Source organism: Notamacropus eugenii, chromosome 5 (assembly GCF_028372415.1).
Source record: "Notamacropus eugenii isolate mMacEug1 chromosome 5, mMacEug1.pri_v2, whole genome shotgun sequence".
Lineage (NCBI taxonomy): Eukaryota > Metazoa > Chordata > Mammalia > Diprotodontia > Macropodidae > Notamacropus > Notamacropus eugenii.
Window position 1 is genome coordinate 17,329,578 of NC_092876.1, and position 18,156 is coordinate 17,347,733.

Below are 18,156 nucleotides of genomic sequence, written 5' to 3' on the forward strand. Positions count from 1 at the left end.
GTATACCCTACTCTTGACAAAGGACCCAAAAGTCAAGTAACTGGTTGGGAAAATGCCCAAAAAGGGGGGAAAAAATAAGACAATAGAAGATTACTTTCTTGGTGAACAAATATCTCCTCCCATCCTTTAGGGTGAGGAAGAACAATGCTTACCATCAGGGAAAGACATAGAAATCAAGGCTTCTGTATCCCAAAAATCCAAAATAAATATTCAATCATTTCAGGCCATGGAAGAGCTCAAAACTGATTTTGAAAATCAAGTAAGAGAGGTGGAGGAAAAACTGGGAAGAGAAATAAGAGAGATGCAAGAAAAGCATGAAAAGCGGGTCAACATCTTGCCAATGGAGCCCAAAAAAATGCTGAAAAAAATAACACCTTGAAAAATAGGCTAACTCAATTGGCAAAAGAGGAGAAGCCAATGGAGGTAGAGATTCCCAGCCAATGAGGAGAAGAATGCTTTAAAAAGCAGAATAAGTCAAATGGAAAAGGAGGTTCAAAAGCTCACTGAAGAAAATAGTTCTTTCAAAATTAGAATGGAACAGATGGAGGCTAATGACTTTATGAGAAACCAAGAAATCACAAAACAAAACCAAAAGAATGAAAAAATGGAAGATAATGTGAAATATCTCATTGGAAAAACAACTGACCTGGAAAATAGACTCAGGAGAGACAATTTAAAAATTATGGGACTACCTGAAAACCATGATCAAAAAAAGAGCTTAGACATCATCTTTCATGAAATTATCAAGGAAAACTGCCCTGAGATTCTAGAACCAGGGGTCAAAATAAATATTGAAAGAATCCACTGATCACCTCCTGAAAGAGATCCAAAAAGAGAAACTCCTAGGAACATTGTGGCCAAATTCCAGAGTTCCCAGGTCAAGGAGAAAATGTTGCAAGCAGTTAGAAAGAAACAATTCAAGTATTATGGAAATACAGTCAGGATAACACAAGATCTAGCAGCTTCTACATTAAGGGATCAAAGGGCGTGGAATAGGATATTCCAGAAGTCAAAGGAACTAGGACTAAAACCAAGAATCACCTACCCAGCAAAACTGAGTATAATACTTCAGGGGAAAAAATGGTCTTTCAATGAAATTGGGGACTTTCAAGCATTCTTGATGAAAAGACCAGAGCTGAAAAGAAAATTTGACTGTCAAACACGAGAATGAAGAGAAGCACAAAAAGGTAAACAGCAAAGAGAAGTCATAAGGGACTTACTAAAGTTGAACTGTTTACATTCCTACATGGAAAGAAAATATATGTGACTCTTGAAACTTTTCAGTATCTGGATAGTGGGTGGGATTACACACACACACACACACAGAGAGAGAGAAAGAGAGAGAGAGAGACAGAGAGAGACAGAGAGCACAGAGTGAATTGAATAGGTGGGATCATATCTTTAAAAAATGAAATTAAGCGGTGAGAGAGAAATATATTGGGAGGAGAAAGGGAGAAATGGAATGGGGCAAATTATCTCTCATAAAAGAGGCAAGCAAAAGACTTTTTAAGTGGAGGGAAAAAGAGGGAAGGTGAGAGAAAAACATGAAGTTTACTCTCATCACATTCCACTAAAGGAAGGAATAAAATGCACACTCATTTTGGTATGAAAACCTATCTTACAATACAGGAAAGTGGGGGGAAAGGGGATAAGCAGGGTGGGCGGGGATGATGGAAGGGAGGGCATGGGGAGGACGGAGCAATTTGAAGTCAACACTCTTCGGGAGGGACAGGATCCAAAGAGAAAATAGAAGCAATGGGGGCCAGGATAGGATGGAGGGAAATATAGTTAGTCTTACACAACATGACTATTATGGAAGTCATTTGCAAAACTACACAGATATGGCCTATATTGAATTGCTTGCCTTCCAAAGGGAATGGGTGGGGAGGGAGGGATGAAGAGAAGTTGGAACTCAAAGTTTTAGGAACAGCTGTTGAGTATTGTTCTTGCTACTAGGAAATAAGAAATACAGGTAAAGGGGTATAGAAAGTTATCTGGCCCTACAGGACAAAAGAGAAGATGGGGACAAGGGAAGGGAGGGATGATAGAAGAGAGGGCAGATTGGGGATAGGGACAATTAGAATGCTCATTGTTTTGGGGTGGAGGGAGGGGACAAAAGGGGAGAAAATTTGGAACCCAAAATTTTGTGAAAATGAATGTTAAAAGTTAAATAAATTAATTAAAAAAGTGCTTTCCATCTCCACAGAAAGAACTAATGAACTCTAAGTGCCAACTGAAGAATACTTGCTTCAATTTTTTCATTTTTTTCAACATGGCTAGGATCAAAATATGTTTTACATGATTTCACATATATAAGTGATATATTGTTTGCCTTGTCAAAGAGTGGGAGAGGAATCAAAGGAGAAAGAAAATTTAGAATTCAAATGTTTGAAAAATGAATGTTAAAAAAAGAATGAAAAAAGAAAAGAATTTTACAATACCTCTTGTTGAGTGAAAGAAATCCATTTCTTTAGCTACATAATCCATGAAAATGAACAGCTAGTTAAGATGCAAAATATTTTTCAACTAGCTAGTGACAAGTGTGATTTTAAGAGATAAGTGTACTTTAAAAAAGAAAAATGAAGTGATTTGCATTCAACCTTAGATTGCTATTGAAATGCTAACTGCTAGTATCATGGGGTTACCTGAGAAACTCCCCTTTGAATTTAAAGTGTCCTTTTAAGTCCCTGGCTCAAAGCCCACCTGGGCTACTGTGTGATGCAACAGACATTCATAGGAACTCCCCAAATATCTGACATCTTGTCCTATCTGCTGAGAACATCATTGCTTTGACCTTGTACTGTGATTGAAAAAAAGAACATGTTGGGCACAGAAAGTAATCCAGCTTAGTCATTTCCTCAGTGTTTCATCTTTCACACATCATTCCTATTCTTTTCATAATGCGATCTCTTTATAGAAATCTTTTTGTCCATTTTGTCACATACATTAAAAAACACTAGGTCTCACAATTGATCAATGCACTTAATCGAACAATCTATCACAAACACTGAAAACAAACAGATGTGAGAGGGTGTCTCCATCCACAGCATCCTTCCTTCCAGCTGTTTCATGTGCTCACCCATGACTTATTACCTTCTGAGCTACAGACCAAGAGAAAGCACTAGGGATGGTCTGCATATTCACTATTAGTAAAGCTTTCATTCTTATCCATGTTTGAGGAAAAGAACACACAGTAATACAAGCTCTCTTATTTTCCCAAATACTGAGTTATCTTATAACTCTCTGAGGAAAACAAATGGGGAACGTTGGGGGAACTCGTGTGAACCTTCCCTAGTTGCTGAGCTGCAACACTCAACCCACCCTCAGTGGCCCACAATGAAGTCTTAATATAGCTCCCATCAACTCTCAAGTAGGATTGGAGAAGTGCCCAGGGTCCCCTTCGGGGCTCCTGATATCTTGGCTTCCATGTTCAATCTCCTTCACTTCAGGGGCCTTGATCAGGACAAGTGGAGGGGGAGAAGTAAGTCAGTCAGAGCTAGAGCTGCTCTTGGGTGCTGGCCCTCCACAAAGCTCTCCAGGGCAGCACTGTTAAACCTGACTCCTCCTCAGTTGGCCTCACCTCACAGCCAATCATTTGCCAAATCTTGGCCTGTCCACCTCCATCTGGCCTCTTCTCTCCACTCCCAAGTTCAGACTCTCCTCACCTCTCACTGGAATTATTAGAATCATGTCTTCATATCTCCCTGCTTAAACCTCTCTCTTCTCCAATCCACCCTCCATACAACTGTACAAACAAATGCTGTGAGGTCCACATCTGATGTTTTCATTCCCATTTTCAACAGAGTCCAGTGACTCCCTGTCATTTAAACTGGTAGCTGTCATTTTCATTGCCTTTGGAAATCCTCCATGACCTAGACCCAGTCTGTCTTTTTGATGTGATTGTGTATTGCTTCTTTTTTCACACTTTGCAGTCAAGCCAACCCCACGTTCATACCATTCTTCTCACACAATGCTCCATCTCCCTCATCCACTCATTCACTTTAGCTGTCCTCCATGCCTGAACTGCACTCCCGTGTCAACCAGGCCTCTCAGAATCCCTCTTTTCCTTCAAAACTCTGCTTATGTGAGAACTCCTGCATTACACCTTCACTACTCCCTCCTCCACCAGTGACTAATGACTTCCACAACATACACACACACACACACACACACACACACACACACATATCTATATACATGTGTGCGATGCATTTTAAAAAAAAACATTTCCAGTCTGTGTGTTAAGTTCCATGCTGTTTTGCCCAATTGACTCTAAACTTTTTCATTATCATAACTCTAACCCCTCTGTTTACAAATCGGAAAAAAAGTCCTAGGAAGAGAAAAAACCCTAGGGCCTTCAGCACTGGCACTGGGGCTATCAACCTGTTAGGCGTGTCAACCTATCATCTCCTGCACAGGCTTCTAGGACTCTATTTTTAGCATGAGGAAACTCACATCTCATTAAAAGAAATTTTTGATTTTCTTCTCTCCTCACATTTCTCCATGGTCTCCAAGAAGTTCTGAGCATCAAGTCCCCTGCCTATGGTGGTAGCCCTAATTCCCTACATGACTCTGGCTCCCACAGTCCCAACAGGGAGATCAGTTTCCTACCCCATTTCCCAATTCTCAGACATCTCCAACTTCAGCAGCTGGAAGTTGTCATTCCGTAGTGACCCCTGGAACCAGAGGGTAATAGCTTCTGTGTACAGCCAAGGCAGAATGCTGGGGAGAAGGCAGAGCATGGGTTCCCTGGGATTCCTTCCTGTTCACTGCCATCCTCAGCTTAAGTTTTGCAGGCCTCTCCCAGAAACATCCCATGTTCTCCAACCTTGTCTTCCTGATTCTCTGTTAGTCACTCTCTGTGACACACTGAGACTAAGGGAGAATGGAGGGGGAAAGTTCTGGGAGAAAGACTCACCATTATATTCCTCCATTGCCTGACCCGGGCCTAGTTCTGTAAAGCAAGTTCAGATCATGGATGTCTCCTCCTCCAACTCACAACTGCCCCTTCTCACTTCTCCACTAAACAACTTCTGGGCTCAGTCAACCCTGATCAGGAACAGGGAAAGAGAGCCAGGATGCCTGGTCTCTCCTCTGTCCAGGACTCCTTCCTAGGCCTCAGAGTCTCTTTCTTTCTCACAATTTTCTGGTCAAGTCTTCCTCAAAGTGACTTTTCACCCAAAGTGGCATCTCCCAAACCCAGCTTTGGGATCTACCAAAATACTGCAAGGAAATGAAAGTGGGGGACATGTTGGCTCCTCAGTCCAGTCTGAAGGTTGTGCCTTTAACTGAGCAGAAGAGAAGAGGCAGTGGGACTACAAGCTGGAGCCAGGATATGGTAGCCAGAACTGCTGCCCCAACCCCTGACTGGCCACACGTTTCTGCTCTGAAAGAGCTCAGATAGAGGATGGCTTACATCAAACCTTACAAAGGACCAGGGTCTCAAACAGCAGGCCCTGAAAGACCCGAGATGTGAGTCATCAAGCTCACTGTTAAAGGCCCAGGACCTCAGGGAGAGACCTAGTGGCAAGAGCACCATGGTATCCATGATAAGGCTCAGAATCATCAGGTCTGAGTTCTTTGAGGTCATGATTATGGCTGCTGGGAGTTCAATCTCCTTTACAAGGCCTCTCTGAGAGCTGAGAGCCCACTTGGCACATTTCTTGTCTCTCTCCATCTTTGGATGAAGCTCTAGGCCTGGCTCCACATGGGAGGTTGGCCCAGATCCTGGAGCCCCAATCTTCAGTCACACAATAGCCCTTGGGAATCACTACTATTAGTACCTTCAACTCTCTAGTGTTTGGACAGTGGACTCACCTTCCCAAACCTGCCCTCCCTCATCACAAGACCCTGAAGAGAAAGGCTAAACTAACCTATTATCCACAAGTCGTGACCAGCAACTTCACCCTCTCTATCCCTGAATCCCTGTGATCCAAAGGCCCTGTAAGCTGAGGGGAGTAAAATGGGGTGGAATTCATTACTGCAAGCCCACCAGCCCACCACAGACCTCTTGTCCTACCTGCAGTCCAGCCCTCACAGACATTCTCTAGGGAAGCAACTCTTATGGAAAATGGATAGTCTCCCTACCAATGATCAACCATTGGCTAATCCAGGGATAAACATTTACTAAGCGCCTACTATGTACCAGGCATTGTACTTAGTAGAGTAGCCCATCAAGCTGAAGCTGGGAGGCCCCTGAGGGAGAGACAGGAGGTAGCATGTGCCAGGCAAGTGAAAACCCCACCAACATCTCCCTTCAGACCCTGATACACACAGCCTCAGTCCCTGATACACACAGCCTAGGACCCTGAACCCAAGAACACTGGTAATAGTGACATAAATAATTTCATTAAAGAAATGTCTTTGCCACTAGCCCCCAAGGATCATAGAACTTATCCATCTGGCTCATGGCAGAAACCTTTCAAATAGTGTTCTCTCCCTCATTAGAATGACAGCAGGAAGCCTCCTGCTTGGCTGCTTGTATCTCTCGAGCTGAGTACAGCACTTTGCACAAAGAAGGCCTTCCAATAAATATTTTATTCATTCATATGTACTTATGGAGAGACTGTAGCTGGAGAAATGCAGAAGCTAAGAACAAGGGGATCATCTTCAAAAAAATGAGAAATGCAATGAGAGAAGTATATGGCCCTATGTCCGCCACCCCTGAGCAAGGAGCACGGCCCCCTCATGAACTCTCAATGGCTCTTTTTGACCTAGAATCCTGGCACATAGGAGGGAGGTGATAGTTGAGGCTGATTGTGTGGACCTTCATTGCTCTCCTAGACAGTGGAGCACAAAGTGACAAGTGTGTGCTGGTCTTATGAAATAGTTGAAGAAAATACCTTTATGGCTTCTAGGAAGACTTGTCCTTGGAGGACTGAGTAACAAAACTTTACTTGATTATATTTGGGTAATATTGCAATTTCTTATAGAAATTGCTGGTCTCTGTGTCAGAGATGGCAAAAAGTTAAGCTTCCACAGAAGTTATTAGTTGATGAAGTTATTAAGAACAAGTCAGATAATAATAAAGTTAGCAGACTTCAGGTGGAGTCAACCAATCAGGAGACAGACAGTGCTCTTGAAAATGTCACAAAATTTTTGATGAAAGCAGCCTGAACCAGTAGGGGAATATGACAGGAGAAAGCCTGGAGAAAGCGTTTCTTCACTGCACTTGCTTAATGAACCTCATGTATATAAGCAGACATACCCCACATAAAATTGCCCCTCCATTTTCTGATCGTGGGCCCTATGTTAAAGCATGTTTGGGAGGGGGAAATCACACCAAGGGTGGTTATGTATTGGGCATGTAGAGAAGATGGCGACCTAATGGAGAAGGGACCAATCCGTCTCTTGGTGGGAGCATCTCTCTTGAACTAACAGTGTATATTCTGTATTCAGTGCTCTTCCTTCCTAAGGTGTGGGTGCGGGGCTTGAGCCTACTTCTGGCCAGAGGTGTTCAATTCCTCTGAACTCTGCAGCAATAAATTTTCCTTGATACTTTATTGGTGTTAAGCGTGGCTCTAATACCTGGTTCTGATGTCTACACCCAAGATCCATTGTCATCTCCAACCGGAACAAATTCCAACAATTCCAATATTAGTAGAATACTAAAAGGATCAAAACCTGTCACAAAACCTGAATGCTTTGACTGTCCATGCAGGAAAGGTTCTGGAAACTTACTGGAATTCATAGTCATTTTTGTTTTCTTTTTAAAATATTTATTTACTCTTTTGAACATTCTCTTCCATAAAATTTTGAGGTTAAAATTTTCTCCCTCTCGATGTCCTCCTCCCTGTCCGAGATCGCATGCAATCTGATATAGGCTCTATATATACATTCACATTTAAAATATTTTCACATTAGTCATATTGTAAAGAAGAAGTAGATCTAATGGGAGAAAACACAAGAAAGAAGAAATAAAACAAAAAAAAAAATGTGAGCAGATAGTATGCTTTCATCTGTATTCAGACTCCAAAGTTCTTTCTCAGGATGTGGATAGCAATCCCATCATGAATCTTTTGAAGTTGTCTTAGGTCCTCACATTGCTGAGAAGAGTTGTCTATCAAAGTTGGTTATTGGACAATATTACTGTCACTGTGCACGATATTCTCCTGGTTCTGCTCACTTCATTCAGCACTACCTCATTCAAGTCCTTCCAAGTTTTTCTAAAGTCCTTCTGCTCATCATATCTGATACTACAGTGGCATTCCATTACATTCCTATACCTCAACTTGTTCAGTCATTCCCCAATTGATGGACATCCCCTTAATTTCCAATTCTTTGCCACCACCAAAAGAGCTGCAATAAATAGTTTTGTACACGTTGGTCCATTTCCTATTTTTATGATCTCTTTGGAATGCAACCCTAAAAGTGGTATTGTTGGGTCAAAAGTTTTATAGCCCTTTGGGCATAGTTCCAAATTGCTCTCCAGAATGGTTGCATCAGTTCACAGCTCCACCAACGATGCATTAGTGTTCCAATTCTCCCACATCTTCTCCAACATTTATGGTTTTCCTATCCTGTCGTGTTAGTCAATATGATAGCTGTGATGTGATACCTCAGAATTGTTTTGATTTGCATTTCTCTGATCAACAGTGATTTAGAGCATTTTTTCATATGACTATAGATAGCTTTAATTTCTTCCTCTGAAAACTGCCTGTTCATTTTCCTTGACTATTCATCAACTGGGGAATGACTTGTATTCTTATAAATTTGACTCAGTTCTCTATATATTTTAGAAATGAGGCCTCTATCAGAGACACTTGGTATAAAAATTGATTCCCAGGTTTCTGCTTCTCTTCTAATCGTGGTTGCATTGTCTTCATCAATGCAAAAACTTCTCAATTTAATGTAATCAAAATGATTCATTTTGCATTTCACAGTGTTCTCCATCTCTTGTTTGGTCATAAATTCTTCCCTTCTCCTTAAATGTGACTGGTAAACTATTCCTTGCTCTCCTAGTTTGCTTATAGTATCAACCTTTATATCTTAATCATGTACCCATTTTGACTTTATCTTGGAATATGGTGTAACATGCTGGTCTAGGCCTAGTTTCTCCCATACTATTTTCCAGTTTCCTGAGCTGGAATCTGTAGTCTTCAACAGCCTTCATTAACAGCATTAGATTGTGAACCCCTTGAGGAGAGAGACTGTCTTTCTTCATTTATGTATCCCCAGCACTTAGTATGGAGCCTGGCACATAGTAGACACTTTCTAAATGTTTGTTGACTATTGACTATTAACTTCATTGATTGCACAATCAAACCCTAATTCATAATGCCATTTATTGCCATCACATGCATATAGACACAAACACACATACACAGAGAGATAATGCAGACCTGGTGTATGTGCAGAGTGAATCGCTGTGATTGACTGAGTAAAACTTAGCAGAAGTTGAAGGGCCAACTTCCAAGGCAGTCACAATGACATGTATTGGAAGTGCCTTACAGAGATATGAGAGTATTTATTTCTTAGAAGTAGCCCAGATTGCAAAATAATGGTGTCTTTCCACTCCAGATACTTTGCCCTTGTCTTCTGCCTTGAACACTCCAAGCCAAAAGCCAAAACAAGGGAAGACTTGGGCTTTCTCTAGTGCTTTTTGAATGCCCTGTAGTTGTCTTTTTTATCACATGGTTAGTGGACCAGAATGTGCTATAGAATGGTCCCATATGTTTCTAAGTCTACATGGAGATTTCTCAACTGAGCACTTAGGCATTTTCAGAAGGATTGGACTCCTTGGCCTCTCCACCTTTGCACTCTTTTTGGATGAATTATGGTAGATTGGCTTGTACATATTTAATCTATGTTGAAGTTGTCTAAAATGGAATTGCCTTTTCTCTTATTACCCTCAGAATCATTTTTAATATTTTATTTTTCCAATCACATGGAAAAATCATCTTAACATTTATGTTTTACAATTTTGATTTCCAAATTATCTCCCATTCTCCTTCCCCTTTTGCTTTTCTCGGATGACAAGTTATTTGACATAACTTGTACATGTTCAGTCATGCAAAACATATTTCCATATTAATCATGAGATAAACGAAAATCCTCCCCCCCCCCAAAACAAAAGGAAAAAAAATAAACTAAGTGAAAAAAGGATGCTCTGATCTGCTTTCAGACTTTATCAGTTCTTTTTCTGGAGGTGGGTAGCATTTTTCATAAGTCCTTCAAAATTGTGGATTATCACCTTGCTCAGAAGCTAAGTGACTCACAGTTGATTGTTGTAAAATATTGCTGTTACTGAGTACAGTGTTCCCCTCATTTTGCCCATTTCACTTTGCATGAGCTCATATATGCCTCTTTTTTCTTTTTTGATCTCTGTTACCTATAGAATCTTGATATTATCAGAAAGAAATGCCATTGTTTTCATGAGTGTACTTTGTAGCCTGGCGTTTGCTGAAGCTATTGTCTCATGAAATGTCTTTTATGATTCCTCAATCTATGTAAGTCATCATATTTTCAGCAAATATTTCTGCTTCCTCTTTGCCTATCGTTGTGTTTTTTATGTAGTTCTTTTTCTTGACTTACTGCTGTTCTGAGCATATCTAAAACTATATCAAATAATACTGGGGAGAAGGGCATCCATATCCGATTCCTATATTTATTGGGAAAGTTTCTAATATTATCCCCAGTGTATATAATACTTGCTGTCGGTTTTAGGTCTATGATTTTGGACTGCATAAAAAAGACCCACTTATGGGTATTATTTGTATTTACCATAAACGTATGTTGCACTTTTCAAAAGTTTATTCTCCATCTGTTAAGATAACCATGTGTATTCAAAAGTTTCTGTTTATAAAATGATTGTTTATATTGATTTTTCCCTAACATTGAACCATCTTTGCATCCCTAATATAAATCTAACTTCATATAATGAACTTTTTTCTTTATACATTGCTATACTCTTGCCAGAATTTTATTTAAATTTTTAAAATTGATATTCATTAATGATATGAGCCCACAGTGTTCTTTTGTTGACTTACCCTGCATTGATTTAGGTGTTAGAACTATACTGGTCACATAAAAGGAGTTGGATAATGTTTTCTTTCTCAAAAAAAAAATAAATAAATTGAGAATAATTTAAACATTGTAGGTATATATTAGTCTTTAAAAATTTCATAGAAGCTTCTCACAAATTCTTCATATCTGGGAGTTTTTCTCCCTTTCGCTTCACATTTACACCTAATTCAAACTATGTTTTCTGGGAATAAATTATGTGATATCTTTCTTTGGTCTTCTGTTCCTATGACAGCTTTGTATTTTTTATGCATTCTCGCATTTCATATGTTTCTCATTTTACTGGCATATCATTATGCATAATAGATACTGATGATCATTTTTATTTCTTCTGGTGTTGTGATTTCACATGGTTAATTTGGTATTTTATTCATTTTATAATTTGTTCTCTTTCTTTTCATAAGACTCACTCACTGACCAAATATGTTCATTTTTATTCATCAGATTGACATCATTTGGTGTTTTAGTTTATCTATTTTTCCTCTAGTAATCAAGACTTACTAATTTGTTCTTACTTTGGGTTTCTTTCTTGGGTTTCTAATTTGACTTATTAAAGCCACTAATCTTCTATGTTTTGTGAATGCGTTTTTAGACATGTGATTTCGTTTACCTCAACGATGTCCTTATGTATCCCTGTTTATTTTGTGTTTCTTTTGTTTGTATGTTGTTTAGTAGCTTGATTGCAATTCTTTTTTTAATTACCTAATGTGTACTGAATTTTTCTTCCCACCTTCCACTTTTTTATCGTGCTTATGTTTCTTTTTAAGAAGCATTTCTTCTAAGCAATGAACTGTGGGGCTCTCTTCTCTTTTGGAGAAGTGGTTTAAAGCCCTGCATTACCTAGTCTCAACCTCTCTTTACTATATATTATTCTCTTTCTTGAACTCTTACATAACCAACCTTCATTTATTTTTTTTTTTTTTACTTTTACGCAAGGTCATCTCATTTACATCTCTGCTTTTAGACTAGTCATCTCTCCTGATCCACACCCATGCGTGCAATGGACTCTCTCTTTCCTACTAACTCCCTTGGGGCTTTTTGCTCTTGCCCAATCTGCTACTCTCCCTTTATTGGATTGTTTGATCAATTAACTTTTAAAGTTGTGAGAGTTAGACTTGTTTCTTTTAGAATTATTTTTAATTGGGAATTTTTTGTGACTCCATACTTATTGTAAGACAAAATTGCATTCTTTTGAGTAGTTTTACATAAAGCAATTGAAAATACATCTGTTCCATAGACTCTCTGCTCCCATTATCCTCACTCTCATTTTTCATTCCTTTCTATGGTTTTGGAGTTTTACCTAAATCATTGATTTCTTTTAGTTTCTTTTGTGTATGTAACTAACAAATACAGAATTTCTTTTTTCCCCTTTGAGATGTGGTTAATTCAAAAACTCTCCTCCCTCACTCCCCTCCAAGTTCTTTGTTAGCATTTTTAAAATGTATTTACCTTGTTCTCTCCATTAATTTTCTTCCCTTCCTATCTATTCAGAAATTTTATTCTTTGATCCATGGTCTATATACTTATTTGTTCCTTTGCTAATCTCTTTCTGTTCATCATAGAATAAAAACTTCTGAAGTACCAAATTTGAGCTCCCTCTTCTAGTCAATTTCTGTGTTACTGCACTGGCATATCTTACCTCATTTTCCCTCTTTTCTCTTATGCCTTACATTTATAAGTATCAGTTCATGAGACTACAAAGAGTATCCTATAGTAGAAACCGCCCTAAATACCCATAACGTGGTCCAATTATACCCTCTACCTTCCCGAAGATCATTCTCTGTCCCACCTGCCTTGGAATAATCCCTATCGTTCACATGTGCCACCTTCCAGAGAACAGTTGACTCTAGTAACTCCAGTTTCTTACCTCCTGGAGCAAAATACCGTGAAGGCACATTTTTTCACAGACTATATGTCCTCCTGAGGTTGAATTCTTCCCAAACTAGATTCAAAGTAAGTTTCCCATATTTTATCATAGACATAGACTTCTCCCAAGTGAGAACTTTTCAGTGGGATCCTCTGTAACAAGTAGGCTGAGACCTCCCCCTTTCATTTCCATTCCCTTTTGCTACCTTCACTATTTGCCTGTAGCCCTTCATCTTGAGGACAGATGACGAGTGACCTTCCCATTGTTGGTCACTCATGGACTTGATCAGAGTATATTACACATTCCCTTCCTTCATTCACCTCCTTTTTCTTTATTGATGCACTCTAGCATTCAGCTTTCTAATCCTGCAAAACATATTGATTCACCTATGAACATGTTTTGGGTTATAGTCCCAGGGCTCTCCTTGTACTCCTCCACCACCCTCTTCTTAGTTCTTTAACTTTCACTTTCATGTTTATACCCTCGTCTACTTTCAAATAAATAAATGGAAACTTGTCTGTTGCCTCCTTTTTCCACCATGTTACAGCCATCTTTGTACCACAGAAAACATTTCCACCACTACATGGAGTAGACTTTTCTCGCCCAAGAAGATCCCTCCACCTTGTGGCCCCTTCTCCTTCAAAAAAAATGGTTACTTCTTGGAACTTCCACTTGAAGGCAATAGAGAGGATAGCCAGGTGAACTCCTCATGTCCCAGGAGATCTCCTCCAACTCCACTTAGCTAGAGAAAGAAAAAGGCAAAGCTCTCCAGTATCTTCACCAAGAAAACCCCAAGTGGGGGCATGAAGAATCAAACATGACTGGACAACAACAGCAGAGGGAGGCAAGGCTGAGGAAACAGAGGCAGTGTCTCAGATAAGACTGAGGGATCTTGGGTTCAGAAGTGTCTGTGTTGAAGAAATGCCCAGTGTCCATCCCCCATCACTTAATAGGTATTTGCCCCAATCCCCTTACTTCCTGGTTCCTTCCATTTACGAAAGCCTAAGCTTAGACAGAGTATAGATGAGGAGGATGTGAGATCCTGGAGAGCCTTAAATGCCAAGCCAAGGAACTCCATTTACCTTATTAGACTACAGGGCACTGCCTGCCCCCCATGCTTCTCACCTCTGGGTTGGATTTTGGGTCGACATTAACATTTTCTTATGATTACCCTTAAACGTCCCAAAGAAGAGAAAGTACATGACCCTAATGGGAAACAATATTGTGGAAGCTAAAATCCATGTCCTAATTTGCAACTCTGCTCCTAAAGTTATTGCTCCAAGAATAGAAAGAGATGTGTTCTTCCAGAGGTTGCAATAATACAAATTTTTGAGGTTAATAACAATAACCAGCATTTCTTTTAAGGTCTGAAAAATACTTTACCTATATTAGCTCATCTGTGTCTCACAACAACCCTGAGAGGTGGGTGTTATTATTTATTCCTATTTTACAGTTGAGGAAATTGAGGCAAAGGTGCAGTGAGTTACCCGGCCTAACTGAGGTCATTCTGATTCCAGGGCAGGTAGGTAGCACAGCACATAGAGTGCTGGGCCTGGAATCAGAAAGACTCATTTTCAAGAGTTCATATCTGACCTCAGACATTCACTAGCTGTGTGACCCTGGGCAAGTCACTTCACCCTGTTTGCCTCAGTTTCCTAATCTGTCAAATGAGCTGGAAAAGGAAATAGACAACTGCTCCAGTATCTTTGCTAAGATAACCCCAAAATGGAGTCACAGAAAGTTAACATGGTTGAAATGACTCAACAACAACAATGAAACTCCAGGTCCAGTGCTCCAAGTGACCTTGCAACCAGATATTTTCTACCCAGCAGATGTTCCACATAGGACAAAGGAATTTAATTTTGATTGCTTCTTCTTCTCTGGTCCTGGAGGACAGGCTCACTTTTCAGTGACAGGTTTCCCTCTGCCCCACAATGCATAGCCACAGGAGTATATAGGGTGGGCTGCAGAAGTGGCTTAGGACGGACTATTGTTTGTGCCTCACTCCAAACACTTTTATCCAGCGGTATGTAGGCAATTTCTTGGAGGTCTTCATCCCCTGGGAACTGATTGGGAATGAAAATGTTGAGTGGTCAGTAAGAGAGAAAAGGAAGTTGAGGGAACAAAGAGAGTTTAGGAGAGGTAGAGGAGAGGGGAGAGACAGTTTCTAAGTTAAATGAAAAAAACTGGAAATATGAGTATCTGTGAGGAGAATGGGATCAAGGATGAGATAGGATTCTCCAGGAATAGGATTAACTCACAGCCAACTCTCTTGGTCTCCTTCTGTTAGTTTGTGCATCTGATAAGGAAGAGAATCTTTGGTTGGATTGTGAGCTTATGGGACCAGCCCTTCCCATGCCCAGGATAGATGCCTCCCTCCTGCCTGATTCACTTACCAACAGGCTCCTCTTGGGAAGTTGCAGGGTGAGAGGAAAAGCAGGTATATTGAGAGAGACACAGGCATTCTGGGAACCTGTGGAGAGAGCAGGATGAGGTGGAGGAAGCAGGGAGAAAGTCAGATTCAGACCCCAACATGCTCACTGTGGTGAGGTCCCATCAGAATGGTGTAGGGTGCCATCAGAATACTAGATCAGGGAGATGGGGGAGAACAACTGATTTTCCATACCTTCTTGAGAAGTGTCCATGTGATGTCACTGGTGACAGAGAAAGGCAACCAGGCAGGAGGGAAGGAGATCAGGAATGAGAGGGAGGCAGGGAAAGAAAAAGAGGTGCAGAGACAGAGAGTCAGTATTACTGTAAATCAAGCAAAGTCCCTAGTTTCACACATGTGGAAATTGAGGCCTCACATTTCATCTCCAATATTTTTCCCTCCAACCTCAAGAGGTCACCATCCCCAAACTCACTGGTCTGGATCTGTTGCTGGCCTAGGAATGTCAAAAGGAGGAAGAGAATGCAGATGCAGTTCAGTATGATCAGAATATTTCTGGATGCTGGGATGTGGAGTGAGAGTGAAGATCAGTCCAAAAGAACTTCTCACCTTTCCACCCATTCTGACCAGTTTCTCCTGCCCATCAACACCTCCCCATCCTTCAGGAGTTAGTGCCAGGCTTCAACCAGGGAAGTCTGGGAACATTGTCCTCTTCCACAAATTCTCAAAGTGCTGCTTCTTACCCTCAGTATTACCTGAGTGCTCAGAGGGCATATCTTGATCACCTGAAAAACAGAATGTTCCCTACTAAGAGGGGAGTGAGGGTATCGAGGTGAATGATTAGGTCTCTAACCCTACCCAGTGTCTCCATGGCCCTAGGAAAGACATGAGGAAAACTTTGCCTCTTCTCCCAGATCTACAAATAAGAGGCAAAGAGGTACATGGCATTAGGGCTAAATTCTTAATCCTGAGACAAGGGAGTGGACAGGGTACCCTGCAGAGAATTCTTCCTCCCTCTGCTCCTCACTTTGCACTATGAGTTCCAGGAGATCACTGGGTGGTGCCAAGACAGTGCTGTTTGGTCCAAGGTAATAGTGACAACTGTAATTCCCCATGTTGCTGATGTTCACATGAATGAAGGGGAACTCAGCCCTATGATGGGTGGTCTCTCTGATGCTCACAAAACTTTCCTCTCCCTGCTTGTAGAGAGCAAATTTCACAACTCGAATTGACCCCCAACACAGGAGGGTCACATTCGCTCCTGAAACCACCAGTTGGCTGGGTATGGATGAGAGGAAGGGCTTGGGCAGGTTATCTGAAAGTCAAAGCAGAGATATTAGAAGTCCAAGTTCCCCTGTGAGGACACAGGAGCTAGCCATCCTGGGAAAGATTCTTGAGACCCTTTACTCATCACTCAGAAGCTTTCATTGTCAGGGCCTTCTCAGGGGATCCTTACCATGAGAGGAGCAGTGGTTGAACTCTCCTATTCCTTGTACCTCCTTGGAAGGTTGGTCCTATCTTCATTCATTACCCCAGTATATAGGTCAGGCAGTGTGGGCTGAGGCAGCCCATCCCCATATCCCTTCTGCCCTTCTCAGACTCTCTGCCCCATGATGCTCACACTGGCCCTTCATGGCATCCTTTCCCAAACCTTCCTGTCTCACTTTTAGACCATGATTCCAGTCTTTCTGCTTGTGATGCCCAGTCCTGATCCCCCTCTCACCTGTTACCCAGAGCTCCAGAGTCTCACTGGGCGCTGAAACCCTGTTAGAACCTGGACTCTCCCAGTAGGTGCAGCTATAGTTCCCGGCATCCTGCAACCTCACAGAAAAAAAGAAGAATTCAAATTTTGTCCCTCTTCCAGTCTTATTTTGTAAGTGTTCTGGGTCCTGTCCCTTGTATAGAAAGACTGTTGCAGTCTTGAGGTATGAGTGTGGTGGAATGCTGCACTGGAAGGTCACATCTTCCCCTGGGGCCACCACAGGAGCTGGCAGGGCTTCGAGGCGGGGCTTAGAGAGACATCCTAGGAGAGAAAGATCACTGGGCTAGGAGTCAGGATCTAAGCTCAAGTCCCATCTGTACCCAAAATGAACTGGGTGACCTCAGACAAGTCCTTTACCCTTTCTGTGCCCCAGATTTTTCATCTATTAAAATACAAGGTTGGAATAGATGTTTACTCAGGTCCCAGATACTTCTAATATTAGGAGACCTTATTGAAAGGTGCACCCCAACTCTCTCTTCCCCGAATCTGAGGATTCAGAGGAGGAACTCATTGGACGATTCCCTCCCCCGCAACTTGGACCATGGGGAAGTTTCAGATAGTCTTAGCCAAGCTTAAATGCAATGCTGAGAGTCAGAGCTCCTGGCCTCAGATCCCTAGCACTGCTATTACTTGTTTCCTTTCCTATTACATGATGAGCATGGACTCCATCACTTCAAAGATTCCTCCCAGCTCAGTCCCTGTGAGATTGTATTCCTGACCCCAAGCTCTGTCCTCACCCTTAATCCCATGAACAAGAGCCCTGCAGAATTCCCAGCTTTGAGCAACCTGTGTGGACACTATCCCAACATCTCTGTGCCCTCTAAGAACCCAGAATATCTGATGCCAGACCCAGTCACTCCAAGGAAAATGTGAAACTAGGGTAAGGTGATCAGGGTTTGGTACAAGGGCACCACAATTGAAGGGGGCATTAAAATCACTAGATTTTTCAGCCACTAGAGACAATGGCACTTAGCATAAATTTAACCAATAAAAAAAAAAAGAGGAAAATGGGAAGCTGCCAGGTGGTGCTTACTCCTAGCCCACCTTAAAGCATCTCAGGAAAATGAAATTCTGCCTGATCTGCTTGACACTCTGCCCCCCCCCCATACCCCACCC

At 41.3% G+C, this 18,156-nt stretch overlaps 1 protein-coding gene across 2 annotated transcripts in view; it reads right to left on the bottom strand.

The window, feature by feature from the left end:
- Window positions 1-12,137: 12,137 nt before the first annotated feature.
- Window positions 12,138-18,156, bottom strand: part of LOC140503520 (uncharacterized) — a 38,745-nt gene continuing 32,726 nt past the window's right edge. The window contains exons 3-10 of one of the 2 annotated variants that reach the window (XM_072607581.1): window positions 17,002-17,099; window positions 16,306-16,593; window positions 16,034-16,063; window positions 15,754-15,840; window positions 15,516-15,543; window positions 15,286-15,362; window positions 15,151-15,188; window positions 12,138-14,955 (exon numbers count right to left, since the gene is read on the bottom strand). In XM_072607581.1, the coding sequence (XP_072463682.1) occupies window positions 14,746-14,955; window positions 15,151-15,188; window positions 15,286-15,362; window positions 15,516-15,543; window positions 15,754-15,840; window positions 16,034-16,063; window positions 16,306-16,593; window positions 17,002-17,099 (856 nt within the window). In that variant the 3' untranslated portion in view covers window positions 12,138-14,745. Of the gene's footprint in view, window positions 14,956-15,150; window positions 15,189-15,285; window positions 15,363-15,515; window positions 15,544-15,753; window positions 15,841-16,021; window positions 16,064-16,305; window positions 16,594-17,001; window positions 17,100-18,156 lie in introns of both variants that reach the window. The other variant, XM_072607580.1, reaches the window with a different exon arrangement.